Here is a 15,277-nt window from a genome sequence, read left to right on the forward strand (position 1 = left end):
AAAGAAAACTAAGGAGAATTGTCAACTTCTCAGTTTTTCAGGTTTTATTATTCACAACTGAAAGACAATTTCAGTGCTCCTTTCATATTGGAATATAGTAATATGTTTTTAAGGGAAGTATTTTTGTACTCTTTACTATGGTTTATCTATGAATAAAATAGAGAAGACAAAACAATTATTTTGTTCCAAATATTTGTACCTTCTGATTGTGTTATTGCCTTCAGGGAAATATGCAGAAGAGATGTTGATCAGCATTGCGAGATTTAAATGAATAACAATTGCTAATTCCCCCAAATGCCTTAATTCCACCATAAATGTTACCAGATGTCTTCCTTCCAGTATATACAGAATAGCAGTATATACAGTATATACAGTATATACAGTCATAGATCAACCAATAAATATAAAATTGGGTTAAAATATAACTGATTTATTGTAATACCAAAAATGTTTTACACTATTGTGTTTAAGAAAGTTCATTTTAGTAATTAGTATAAAAATTTTATTGACATACACTAAGAAATAAATAAAAACAAGTGTAAATTTAATGAATTACATTTTATTATTTTATAATTGGAGTGCAATAAGAGATCAGAGGTACCTTTGAAAAATCTGGAATTTATGTTTAAATTTGTTGTTTTGTGTTTAAAAGTTGAAATCAAGAATTTACTACAAAAGTACATAGTCAAGGTCTAGAAAAGCATGCCCCAACTTGATCTAGTAAAACTTGAAAAGATTAATGAGTACTGGTTTCAATGGACTCAACAATTACTTAGTAAGTACTTTGTTCCATGTTGGGTACAAATATTCAGTTATAATCCCTGAGAAATACTTGTGAGAATCAGTGTTTCTATATAGGTACTTTATTTTTATTTATGTGTATGCATGCGTTTGTATGCATTTTCAGTGTGGCTATACATATAGGTCAGAGAAGAGGGTCAAATCACCTGGAGCTTCAGTTACTGGCACTGTGAGCCACCCAGCACATGTACTGGGAACCAAACTCAGATACTTGACAAGTGCAGCAAGCACTTCAACTGCTGAGCCATCACAGCAGGCTTAATATTATTTCATTCCTACTGGTAGGCTAGCTTTTATAGTGTTGAAAGGTGCTATGTACTCTACCACAGAAGTATAGAATCAGCAACCTTACTCCACTGTGAAACCTGGATCTACAGTAATGACAGGTCTGATAAGACATGCACACTCATGCAATTGCGAACAAACATCATGGGGGTAAATAAGCACATTCTGACTGCATTTAAAAATCGTATTCTACAAGATGTAACCCATAGCTGTTATTCTTATTGAGCCAACAACCTGTGTCTAGACAGGTCATAGTTCCTAGGGAAGAACCTATTACTATTATTCTGCTACATGGACAGAATATTGAACCAATTGCTAAGGACTTACCATTGTACCCATAGATTAGTGCATCTCTCAATAATCATCAGAGAGGCTTCTATTTGCAGTCAATAACTAACACTGTGACTCACAACTAGCTAAGGTGCAGAAAATAAGAGGCTTAAGAATGTTCATTCCTAAATAGAACATCAATAATGTACCCTTTCCTCTCAAGACTCAGGTGATGGATGAGTACAATGAAACAATGTTTTTTGAACCCAGCCAAACAGCTGCCTATATGAACTTATATCATAATGCTTGTCCCAGCAAACACAAGATCTGTGAAAGCTCAAGGCAGACCAGATCTCTGTATGGGGTTGGAAATGGGCACTAGTCCCACCCCTAACTGAGGAGCTGTTAGTAAGTGATAGCTGTCAAGAGAGAGGAGAAGTCAGTTTTCTCTAATAGTGTAGCCCTTGGCAAGATCAGAATCCACTGAGAGGCTACACAGTGTTTGGACTGCACAAACGGGTCTTGATGGATGTTAAAAATAAAGGACACAAACTTAAGAGGTTACAGAAGGAAGGTTGATCTGGGAAGAATTTAGTGAGAAGGGTGAATAAAATAAAAACATATACAAAATTCTCAGATCACTAATATAATTATTAAAAATAAATATCCTACTTAGCTAAAGTAGAAATCCCTGTATCATGAGTCATAAGACATTATACTTCTTTTCAAAGATACTTCAGTTAGACTTATGGTTCAGCACAGTTCAACCTTCATTATTTTTCTAGAAGAAGACTATGGGTTCAATTTGGTTTCCTAACCAATAACGTTATTAGACATTTATTTTACTTTTTTATTACTTGTGATTTTCATAGAAATATAATTTGCATTGACCAAATCTACCTCCTATTTATTCCCCACTGAGTTTAGCCCCCAACTTCATGTGCTCATCTTTGAAGACCCCTGAATCCACTTAGACTTGTGTGAGTGCATGGGATAGGACTATCAAATTGGAGCATGAGTGACTCCTCTTGGATTGAGTCCCTGAAAAAACCGACTCTCCCTCCTTCAGCAACCATCACTGGCAATAGCTCCTGAGATTGTTTTAAGATGTCTAAGCCTCTTCCCAGATCCATGCTGGGATTTTGGCTGGCTTGATTCTGTGCAGGTCTTGTGTATGCGGTTACAGCTGCTGTGAGGTCATGTGTGTTAGTGGCCTTGTTATTCCAGCAGGTAGTTTTCCCACAGACGATTACTACCTCTGGTTCTTACAATCTTACGACACCCTCTTCCACGATGATCCATGAGCTTGAGTGGAGGGTTTGATACCAATGTCCCTTCTACTGTCTTTCTTTCTCTGTACATTGATCAGTTGTAGGTCTCCATTTAATTGCCATCTGTCTACTGTAAGAAGAAACTTCTCCAATAGCAGGTAAGAGATGCACTAATCAATGAATATAAAGATAAGAACTTTGTGGTGGATAACTTAATATTTTGTTTATTAAGCAGTAATAGAGTATTGAGTTCTCCCCTAGGATCATCACCACCCTGACCTAGTTAACCACCACTTTTGACTCTAGTTAATGGTACTCAGAAACTTGTTGGTTACCTCCACAGAGTTCATTGTACTGGTATGCTTATTTTGCAAGGGCAGTTGTGAGTATAGATAACAGGTTTTACAGCTGGGTGAGACTGTTGACTTCTTTCTCCTCAAATAGCATGCAGAGAACCTTCCAGTACCATTATACCCTTGTGGGATGTATCTAGATTCTATGTATATAAGGAAACATGGCTGGGCTGGAGAGATGGCTCATGGGGCAATAGAGATGGCTCAGAGGTTAAGAGCACTCTCAGCTCTTCCATAGGTACTGAGTTCAAATCCCAGCAACTACATTGTGGCTCACAACTATCTATAATGAGATCTGGTGCAGTCTTCTGACATTCAGGAATATATGCAGGCAGAACCCTGTATGCATAGTAAATAAATAAATATTAAAAATAGAAAACATTGCAATTTTTCTTTTGAATTTTTATTTCCTTTAACATAAGGTTTTACACTTTTCTACAGATTTCAAAAAATGAAAAAATGTTTTTATACAATTCAGTATATCTTCATAAAAAAGTTATGTACAAATGTGCATACTTAATAATAATTAAAGAAGAGGTCATAAGTTTTAGACAGAATAGGGAAAACACAGGAGGAGCTGGATGGATATAATAAACTGTATCACTCATATAAGAAATTCTCAAAATATTATATTAATAAAAACAATTTCTGCAAAGGGCCTGTGAGATGAGTCAGCAGTTAAGACTGTTTGCCACTCTTGCAAAGGACCAAAGTTTAAATCCCATGTTGTGAAACTCACTATTATCTGTAACTTCATTTCTAGAGTATCCAAGGCCCTCTTCTGGCCTCCAAGGGCACCAAAACATATGTGGTAAATGAACAGAGAGAGACACAAGCAGACATAAATAAAAAAAATTAAGTTTAGATTCAGCTAGAACATCAGCATATTAAATACTAGACACTGTGGCTTGATTTCATACAGGTATTGCTTAGACAACTACAGTTTCTATGAGTTGATGAGTGCAATGGTCCTATCATTGTACACTAGACATTGTTTTGTCTAGTCCTCCTTGATTTCTGGCTCTTGCTAATTTTCCATTCTATTTTTAGTGATAGTCCCTGAGACATGGAGAAGGGTATGATAAAGATGTCCCACTTGTGGCTCAGCACTCCAGAATCACTAGTTCTTTGTACTTTGACAAGCTATGAATTTATGAGGGGTAGGTAGGTAAGTAGGGGTGAATTAAATTAATTTAGAAGGTAAGGATATCAGGATAATTATAATCAAATTTCATTTGATGAAATGATCAAAGAATTAATAAAATATATGAAGAATATATGATTAAAATAGCTAATATTTATAGTAAGTGGAGTAAATGGAGAAACCAAAAATCGTTTTCCATAAAATAATAAACTTGACAAATGTTCTGCTCTCATTACTTTTATTTAATATAGTGCTTGAATTCCTCATTGGAGAAATAAGGGAAAAAAACGAAAGATATTAAATGAACATATGAATTACAACAATGATGAGCATGGCACAATTACCCTAAAAGTGTCATAAAATGCCATAGTTGCAGTCTTTCCTTGGTGGCAATCAACAGCTTTTTAATTGGATTTGGCAAGAAGAAAATCTTGTCTGGTACTGGAAATCCAGACAATTATCTGAGGCTTGTAAGGTCCTGGGTCCTAGAGGAGAAGTTATAGCCAACACTCTATTAAACTAGCATAATTCCTAACCTCATTCTAAATGTTTGTGCTTTTACCCATAGTTCAGTGTAGCTTTTGTCACAAAGAATCTTCTCTGCAACAGATAGAAACCATTACAGAAAATCACAACCAATCAAAAAGCAGAATATAAGTGGTTGTGGGTGCCTAGTCCTGTTTGATCCATTCATAATGCAACTCCAAGGCTCAGGAAATATTGAGGGAGATGAATTTTAAGAGTCAGAGGAACAGAATTTTGACTGTGAGAGCACATCTCCTAGAAATGTCATGGAAACTATACCATGAAGTCTCAGTAATGTGGCTGCCTGGACAAGATCTGAACAAGGACAACACAAACAGACCTGTGAATATGGAAGGGGATACATCTCATGGGGCACCAAGGCTAGACAAAAACCTACAGGAAACTAAGGAATGCTGAGAATGGGAGAAAATAGTTTACCCAGGAAACAGGCACACAATTCAAGAGCCAATATCAAGTGATCAACACTGAAATCATACACTATTTAGACTAAGCAAGGTGCATTTATATATTTAATGATATACATACATATGAGTGTGTGTGTGTGTGTGAATGACAACATATAAGAAAAAGAGGCCAGAATATAGCATTAAATAAGGTACAGGTTACATGGGAGTGGTTGAAGGGAGGAAATGAAAAAAAGAAAATGAAGTACTTATTTATATATATGCATAATTATATATATATATAATAAAAATAAATAACGTATATTTGTTACAAAAATATTTTTATTTTTTGAGATCATAATATAATTACATCATTTCTCCCTCTGCTTTCCTCCTTCAAAACCCTTACATACATCTATTCTTGCTCTCTTTCATATTCAAGGACCCATTTTCATTAACTGTTTTTTACATACATATATTCACATGTAATAAATGTGTATTTGTAATGCATTGATAAATGTAATTAAAATGAAAAATGATTCAGTGAATTTATCATATGCCATCTAACTCTAAATTTAACTAATCATAATATATGCCGAAAACATTGTCTCTCCTTTGTTATTTAATTATGTCAATGGCTCAATTTCAGAAAACTTCAGTTGTGAAAAGAGGAAAATATTTGAAGCTCAAAGAAATGACTTCAATAATTAGTAGACAAAATCTCTAGTTTTCTAGATGGGATATAAGTACTGTTCTTTTTTTAAAAATAATAATTTAAAATGAACTTTGAAAAGCAATACCCAATTTTCCAGAGAAATAAATTAAATTATTTATACAATATATAATATGCTCTCTAGACTTTTTATCTAGACTTAACAGATTTTTTTTCTTTACACAGTGAGGCAATAATTTTGATTCATTATTTATCTCTTTTTATGTCTTTTCTTATATTTAATTGAGAATTATAAAGAAATTTAGTATTATATGTCTTACATCTCTTTAAAGAAACTAGTGATGCTTTGTAATTTTTAACACACTCATCACACTTTCAACTAGTAGTATTCTCTCCAAGGAACTATATGTACCTTTAGTAGCCTCTCACAAGTTGTACCCCATCCTTTACAATATTGTTACTTTTCACTTCTATCATTCATATGGTAACATATATTATTTTAGTTTGAATACTTCTTTGACACACTAGGTATATGTTAAATATTTGAAACAAAATGGATGCTTTAGCTTTATTCTTTTCTAGTATATTCTTTCTTCACATATACTTACGTCTTTTATTTCCTTAAATTTCCATATTTCGGATGAATTGTGTTTAAAATTCCTATATAACACAACATACCTGCTTCAAATGTTCTTATTTCAAGTAAGTTCATGTTGTCTATATTTACTGACTTACCAGATGTTGAAATAGCAATTTGCAGGCTAACTTTACTTCTCTGGTGAAAGGAAGAGACATGATCAATTTTGAATTTTTTCACAAAAATGGAAGTAGTATAAGATGCTCTATAAATTTTAGACTACACTAGACCTAGAAAGATCATACTTGAGCACAATAAAGGATATATATTGTTCGTTCACTGGCTTGATCTCATACAGCTATTGTGTTGGTTGCCACAGATGCTATGAATTATTCTGAAGTAAGGACTGCAGTGACAGTATTCAAACTTCTACATATGAAATATAAACTGAAACCATTGTATTTATTTTTCCTTGAAGTTTCTCACTAGGTATAGAGACAGATTATATTATATAAGTGTATTAAATATACTTAAATCTACAGACAGAGAAATTGACAGGAAGCTATATTACGATGGGTAATATGTACAAAATCTAAAGCAGAACTGTGTAAAGTGAAGATATTGAATGAAAAGATAAATTAGACATAGTTTACATAAAATTAAAATAGAAGACTAATACACAAATATTGCATCACACCATAAACCCCTTCTATGAAAAATAACATGAAACAGAAATAGCATTTTACAATGGCATCATAGCAAAAAATTAAAGCCCCATTATTTCATGAGGCATACTTTTCCATCACAAATGTTATTTAAATAATTTAGTACTCAGTAATTTTCAAGTGTGAGAAGAGGCTTAGCACTCGGTCCCGAATCTGTTTTGTCTTGATACCATAAACCAAGGGATTGACTGTGGGGGGCACTAGAAGGTACAGGGTGGACAAAATGATATGGACACTTGGAGATACATTCTTGCCAATGCGATGAGTTAGGAAGCTGAACAGTGAAGGTGTATAGAAAGCAAGAATGGTACACAAATGGGCAGCACAGGTGCCCAGGGCTTTAGAGCGGGCATTCTGGGAAGAAAGTCTGAAAACTGCTTTGAGAATTTTTACATAGGATGTGGCTATCAGCCATAGATCTAATAATATCACCGAAAGGGCCACTGAGATTCCATATGCTCTGTTAATGAGAGTGTTGGCACTGGCTAATTTCACCACAGCCATATGCTCACAGTAGGCATGATGGATAATATAGCTTGTGTAGTAGGGCAGCCTCTTAATGAGAAGAGGACAAGGCAAAACCATGAACAGAGCTTGGCTCAAGCCAACAAAGCCCAGTTTAATAACCATAGATGTGGTAAGAATGGTTGAATAACGTAGTGGAAAGCAAATGGCCACAAAACGATCAAAAGCCATGGCTACCAGGATGGCTGACTCAAAAATACACAGTGTGTGGATAAAGTACATTTGAGTTAGACAGACATCAAACTCAATCCAGTGTTCATTAAACCAGAAAATTTCAAGCATTTTCAGGGCTGTGGAACAGGTAAGTAATATATCATTCATTGCCAACATACAAAGGAAGAAATACATAGGCTGGTGTAGGCTTGGTTCTAGTTTGACAGTAACAATGATTATGCTGTTCCCCAGCAAGATCAGGACAAACAGGAAACAGACAGGAATGCTGATGAAGCAATGAAAATCTTCCAAACCAGGAATACCAACCAGGTAGAAAAATGAAATGTAGTGATGTGTTGTATTGTTTATCATATTATAATTGGGAATATTTCAAGTTTAGTAAATAATAACTAGGATAATCTCCAAAACGCAGAGATTGGATTGCAAAGCATTTCTTTCGAGGATCTTATGTTTGGAATCTAGAAATGCCAACCTAGATCTCCATAATGCTAGAAAGGCTCAGGTAAACTAACCCATCCTATAGAGCATCAGCAATTTTATCTGCAAAAGAAAATATTAAAATTAATTACATATGTTAGTTGTTGATTTTATCAGTTGATATTTAATTAATTCTTATTGCAAGTTTTCCATTTTTTATGTAAAGTGAAGTTAATAAAATAACTATAATTGTTTTTAAGCTAATGATTTTTGAGAAACTGTAATAAAATATGGAGACATAAACAAAACATGCAAATGCTACAATTAGAAAATATTTTGATATATCATTCTTTAAAATGCTGCTGTTAGTCTTTGTTATCATAACTAAATATGTGAGCATTCAAATAAGGTATAATAAGATAAAGAACATCATAGACAGTAGATAATTTAACATCCATCAAAGTCAAATTTATACATATTTCATATTTTAAGTATAAAAATACATATTTAAATATCTTCTTAACTTTTTTATTTTAGCATTGAACAGTCATTCATTTGGTAAAATTTAAATAGTTCCAGTGTGTAGACTGGATCTTACTAGGTTCTAGAATCCAATGCCCATTTCTTGCCTTTGTGAACACTTCGTACACAAGGCCATGGATATATATGCAGGTTAAACACTCATATACACAAAATAAAACTAATTAAATTTTCAAAAAAAGATGTTCTGCTATGCTGTTTGTATCCAGGTATATAAAGATAACAACAAGGTACCATATGCTTCACAAATCTCAGCAACAGGATTTGGTAAAATTTAAATAGTTCCCGTGTATAGATGTGGTTTATTTTAAGAGACAGATATACTAAAGCAACAGAAAAAAGAGAAGCAAAATCAGATTGGTCATGTTAAGGTTGCACTCTTCCATAGGAAAAGGAGGAGTAGGAAGAAGAGGAGGTGGAGTATGATCAACAGGATTGTTGATAATTAGCTACCATAAGGACAACACAGGCTGCCTTTCCTTTGTAATGGCTAACACACGGCATATCTATGTCACACAAATAAAAACTTTTCTGTTTGGGAAATTTTACTATTTCTACCGACCTACTTGATGGAAATGTGAGCTATCAATGGGTTCGAGTTTCATTTTGGGGACTTGGAAGTTTAGTAGAGATAGCTCAAGTTCGGTTTTTAAGATGTTCAGGGAAAGAGATTACTCTAAAATTATGGTCTTCTACGACTTTTGCTAAACAAGATTAACCTCTTATAGACAATCAAACATACAATTGACAATTTGGATATAACAGGGCTTTATTTTAAGCACAGTTGTGACCATGAGAGGCAAATTAGCACACCTTCATTTTTTTTCTCATAGTTTAGTGAAGACATCTTACTGATATAAATAATATAATTGTTCTTGCTAAATATGTGCAATAATTACAAGCTTATCACTATGTTTCCTATAAGCTTATCTCCATGACAAATATGTATATTCTGTTTCAAGAGAAAAGAAGCAAAGCCATTTTCTCTACAACATCTTTTCCTAGGTTCCTAGGAGTACATATTTACTGACATTTTATTTGGTGGCAACACTAGTGACCCAGTCATAAACATCAGATGTCTTAAAAGGGTCCTTGTCACCTGGATTCTATTAACTCTGATGTTTCACCCACAGTTGCTAACTCTCATCCTGTTAGTTTTCCTCCTTTTCCATCCAATGTCAGTTTCATTCATCAGACTTGGAGCACAAGAAGGAACTTACAGAAAGCCAATAAACAACAGTCAGTTCTCGGGGCAAACCAGAAGCTCTTAGCATATTGTTTATATTCACAAGCATTTCAACTTTTACCTAAAGCCTAAGATGGACAGCATACTCACAGTTATTGTCCAAACTTCCTTTTCTTCATCAACAGTCTTGGAATAGTCTTTCCAATTTGTGTCAGAAGTAACATAATAGGAAATCACCCCATAACAGAAAATGTCATAATTATTTCATGAACAATAAGATCTTTGGAAATAATTGCTTCATAACTAGCTAATATAACTATTCAGATACATACTAGTTATCATTTAAATATGTAAACACACAATTCCATTTCTTTGTGTTCAGCATTCTTATCTCATTTGCCTTTATCTTCTCTATATGGGATATTGACATATGATCTATGATACAGTTATGATGGTGTTGCATCATGTAGGCAGCACTCTGTAAAGCCAGTAGCCCTGGTTCTTTTATGCAAGTCCAATGCTCAGGGGACCCCTCAGAGTCACAGAGGAGGTGTCCCTTGGAAAACCCAGAGTCACACAGAAAATGATTAGAACAGCATGTAGCACAAAAGGGTGCAATCTCCCCATTCTCAGTCATGTTATCTAATCCTGTACATTCCACAAGTCTTGTAAGCTAAAGTGAGATAATCTTCATCCTCTATGCCTTAATTTCATTTTCCTTTTCTGTCAGGATGCTTTATCTGACAATTCTTTGGAGCTTTGCTCTACTTTTTTGTATATGAATTTTACTCAATAACTTAGAAGAATGAAATCTCATCATTACAGTAAAGAAAGATGGATGACCCTGGAAGAAACTATGTGAAATTAACCAGGCATAGAAGGATAAACCTTAAGCTCTCACTCATATCTGGCACTTAGAAAGGTTCATCTCATAGAGGAGGTTAGAAGAATGGTTACCAGGCCATAGAAAGTGTAAAGGAGAAGGTGACAAGAGCTTTGTCAATCGTTGTACTGAATCTAGTTAGATAGGAGGAGAAGCACGTTCTCATGCACAATTGCAAAGTCAAAAGCCTAAAGTGAGAACATTGTATTACATGTTTCAACACAGTGAAAGAGAAGATTTTCAATGTTTTCACCACAAAACATACAGTGCTGGAAGAGTGAATATCTAACTGTCCTGATTTTATCATGATTCCACGTGTAGTTCTGTTCATTGAAACCACTCAACGTACACTCAGTAAGCTTATATAGTAGTTACATAACCATATTTTAAGAAATTTATTTAAAAGACAAGAGAATATCTTTTTACATTTTTTTCATGTAAATTTAGAAATTTTGTCTGTATTTAGACCAGTGTTTAATCCCAAATTACTGTGTATTTATGGTTTCACTTGAGGTCAAAATCACTGTGATTTATGTTGTTCATTTCTACTTCTACCATTATTTATGATAGATATTTTACTGTATTATTCAAAAATTTTACAAGACTCTATTAGCCATACAAATGTAATTCATATACATGTAGATGCTGGAGATTCCCTTCACAGTGATTTTTTTATTTAGAAATTTTTCCATGTCAAGATCTCCCTTGGGGAGTCAGCAGAGCCTGGCACACTCAGCTGAGGCAGGTCCAAGCCCTTCCCTCATGCACCAAGTCTGTGCAAATTGTCACACCCTAGGCACTGGCCTCCAAAAAGCCCACCCATGGAAGAGGGAAGAGGGAAGGGGGTATCTGTGGTGGTATGTAAAGTAAATAAAAAATTTAATAATAATAAAAACAGATAAAAAAGAAAATTTTTATTTATTTTACATACCAATGACAGATCCCCCTCTTCTCTCCTCCCACCCTTCCAGCCTCCCTCCCTCACCCTTTCCCTCCTATAAGAAGGTAAGGGGAGTCAGCAGAGCCTAGTACATTCAGTCAGAAAAGCTATGAATCCACAAGGTAAATTAGAATCTTTCAATGAATACAGTTATAAATTATTAAACTAGCTTCTATGGATTTGTAAACAAACTTGGTATATTATTACATGTCCAGGTTTCTGCCCACATGAAACTGGCATAAGAAATGATAGCAAAGTAGTTGGTACACTTATATTTCATTGAGTGAAAAGTTTTTTTTTTTTTTTAAGTTTTAGGAAAAGGTTTATCAGACAGTAAGCATTCATAATTGTATCCAACAATTATCATTTAATGTATATATATATATATATATATATTGCATTGATATTCCTATGTTGATATGTGATTTGTCTTCTACTAAAATATCTGATGTTTTCTCTGTTGTTATAAAACAATGCCAGATAATGCAAATTTTCAATCTCAGTTATGTGATGAAACTGTGGTCTAAAAATAATTATATTTTAAGGAATAGCTACAAAATTTTAGTTTAAAGATATTTATATTTCTGGGTTTTTGTTTTTGTTTTTGTTTTTGTTTTTTAATTTTCGAGACAGGGTTTCTCTGTTGAGCTTTGCGCCTTTCCTGGAACTCACTCAGTAGCCCAGGCTGGCCTCACAGAGATCCGCCTGCCTCTGCCTCCTGAGTGCTTGGATTAAAGGCGTGCGCTACCACCGCCCGGCTAAAGATACTTATATATGTTACATGTGTGTCCTGAAATTGAAAAACAAATGTGTTTTCTTCCTTACTAGAACTAAGGAAGAGAGAAAAGATAAGCAGAAGTGGAGAGGAGAGAGTGGAAGAGAACAAGAGAGCTAAAGAGAGGGAAAGGGAAATGTGCACAGGAAAATGGGATAAACTCAGAGTGTGTTGGTGTGATGACATGCCACACTTCCTTGCTATTACTAGTGTTATCTGGAGAGGAGGATTCCAGTTAATGTGGAGAGTGATTACTATCTTTCAACACAGATTTTCTGGAGACTTTACGTGAAGTTCCAGCATGGAAAATGGATTCTGTGCGTATTGGAAATTTCAGTAGATTTCTTTTCAGATAGAAAACTATCCATTATCCTCAATTTAGGCTTCCTGATAGTTGAAGTCAAAACCTGTTGATAAATATATTCTGTGACTTTGTTGAAATTGATGATTTGTACTAAAAAATTTACTACTTAAGTGAATGCTTTGTGAGACCAGAAAATGCATATTTCTATAGTTGAGTCATTTTTATATAAATCACATCTTAATTTAAAAATATTGTTTAGTGCTCTAAATAATTAAAAATTAAGGCCCTGGTTCTAAGAGACTGCAAAGGATTTTAATGGGAGGCTTTGGAGAGAGAGAAGGGAAGGGGCACAATGATACAATTATAATTTTCAAAATATAAAAACAAGACCCATGGCTATAAAAATATTGGTGTAAATTTCACCTGTTTCTCTTGATAGATTTGAAAACAGAAATTTCTCTGCTCCTTGGAAAGCCCTGCCAGTGTTAGGTGTTGGATACTGATGAGCCTTGACACTTTGCTGTGATTTTGTCTTTGAATGAAAATCAACAATGATGTGGATTTCTATATGATTCTATGCCCTGATCCTTGAGAAGCAGTATTAACTTAAGTATGAATGATTTAACTTTGCACTGCTCTTTTATTTTCATGTTTGTTTAGCTATTGTCTTCAAGATATTGAATGAGACAAGTGAATCAGATTACTCATTTTGGTACTAGAAAAAACTAGGGCAATAAGGAAAGTTTCACATCCTTCAAATAGAATTAAGAATTTCCCTGTTGGGGCACATGTGAAGGTTAGCAAACAAAATCATTTAATGCTAAGACAGAATGTGAGTTCAGTCCCCAGGGCCAGCTTGGGGCCCTGTGTGTTGTCTTCTGATCTTTGCATGCACTGTAGACCATGCATGTCCTTCTACCTACAAACATGCACATACAGACTCATACACACACACACACACACACACACACACACACACACACACACACACACACACTCGTAAAGACAAACATGCACAGAGAGTGGGAAAATATAATTTATTATTTTTAAATTAGAAAATTAAATAATTTGCAAGCTATTGATGCTTATGATAGGCAATGGTTTAACAAATGGAATGTTCTCTCCAGCCTTTACTCAGATGGAGAAAGAAAGAAAAACATGCTTTTTTGGTTATTATTTAGCAAATATAGACATTTAGAGTAAAAATTCAAAAACCGTATAATAAAATATTTGGTGGTAACAAACAACATCAGTCACAAAACATGAGGAGTCCTGCTCTTTCTGATCCACATATCTTCAAAGTAAACTGTGCTGTGAAAAAGAATTTTCAGAAAAGCATTCCATATGCTAGCTCACTTAAGACGATCTTATTAATGGTCTTCACCCTTTGCTCTTCATTAAACCAAAAATAATTGCGATTTCAATAGCTTCAAAGTGTGCATATATATGTATAAATAAATATATATATTTTTTTCTAGATCATTTGCTTCTATGTAATAAACTTTTAAAATTCTCTTTTATAGAACTCAACACTACACATACTCAGATCACTTTCTTCTTGCTCACTGGTGTACCAGGATTAGAAGATATCCAGATTTGGATCTCAATCCCTTTCAGCTTCATGTACCTCTTAGCTGTGTTTGGCAATGTGCTGGTTATAGCAGTGGTAGTCTGTGACCGGAGCCTCCATGAACCCATGTATCTCTTCCTGGCCATGTTGGCATTCAATGATGTTCTCCTCTGTACCGTCACTGTACCCCAAATGCTACTCATTTTCTGGCAGGGTCCCTTGGCTGCCGCCTTCCCTGCCTGCCTCACACAAATGTTTTTTGTCCATGCTCTCTTCCTCTCTGAATCTGCTGTCTTACTGGTCATGGCTTTTGACCGCTATGTGGCTATCTGCACACCACTGCATTATACAACTCTGCTTACAGGCTCTCTCATTGTCAAGGTTGGGCTGGCCCTGGTAGCTCGGAGTGTGGCTGTTGTTACTCCTGGTGTTCTTCTTATTCTCCGCCTAGACTTCTGTCATAGCAACACTATCCACCACACGTACTGTGAGAATATGGGCATCATCAAACTGGCCTGCAGCAGCATTTATGGGCTCTCGGCAGCTCTCCTCACCACAGGGCTTGACTTTGTCTTCATTTCCTTGTCCTATTGGCTCATCTTGAGAACAGTCCTACAACTGCCGTCCAGGGAAGCCCGGACAAAAGCCTTTGGCACCTGTGGAGCTCATATTTGTGTTATTTTGATATTCTACACCCTGGCCTTTTTCTCTTTCTTTATTCACCGCGTTGGGCACCATGTGGCCAGGCACACCCTCATCCTTCTGGCAAATCTCTATCTTCTGATACCCCCAACCATGAACCCCATTGTTTATGGAATAAAGACCAAAGAGATAAGGGTGCGAGTAGTAGGGCCCTGTTTCCAACCAAAATGATTCAAGTCTAGTTAAACAGCAAAGAACAGGGAATCCAAGATAAAGGACGAGGCTTAAATAAA

At 35.0% G+C, this 15,277-nt stretch overlaps 2 protein-coding genes across 2 annotated transcripts; one reads left to right on the forward strand and one right to left on the reverse strand.

Annotated features, from left to right (window-relative positions):
* Positions 1 to 7,127: 7,127 nt before the first annotated feature.
* On the reverse strand, positions 7,128 to 8,078 carry LOC131901412 (olfactory receptor 52K1-like). The gene has a single exon (XM_059252578.1). It carries the CDS (start codon positions 8,076 to 8,078, stop codon positions 7,128 to 7,130), a length of 951 nt encoding a protein of 316 aa, XP_059108561.1.
* A 3,724-nt stretch (positions 8,079 to 11,802) lies between these two features.
* Positions 11,803 to 15,215, forward strand: LOC131911047 (olfactory receptor 52Z1P-like). Its single transcript, XM_059263041.1, has 2 exons — positions 11,803 to 11,815; positions 14,296 to 15,215. The coding sequence occupies exons 1-2, from the start codon at positions 11,803 to 11,805 to the stop codon at positions 15,213 to 15,215; spliced, it is 933 nt and encodes a 310-aa protein (XP_059119024.1).
* Positions 15,216 to 15,277: the final 62 nt, after the last annotated feature.

This window comes from Peromyscus eremicus, chromosome 1 (assembly GCF_949786415.1).
Source record: "Peromyscus eremicus chromosome 1, PerEre_H2_v1, whole genome shotgun sequence".
NCBI lineage: Eukaryota > Metazoa > Chordata > Mammalia > Rodentia > Cricetidae > Peromyscus > Peromyscus eremicus.

What these genes read in the sequence shown, in the direction of transcription:
- LOC131901412 (XM_059252578.1), bottom strand. Translation starts at nt 8,078, where the DNA reads ATGATAAACAATACAACACATCACTACATTTCATTTTTCTACCTGGTT.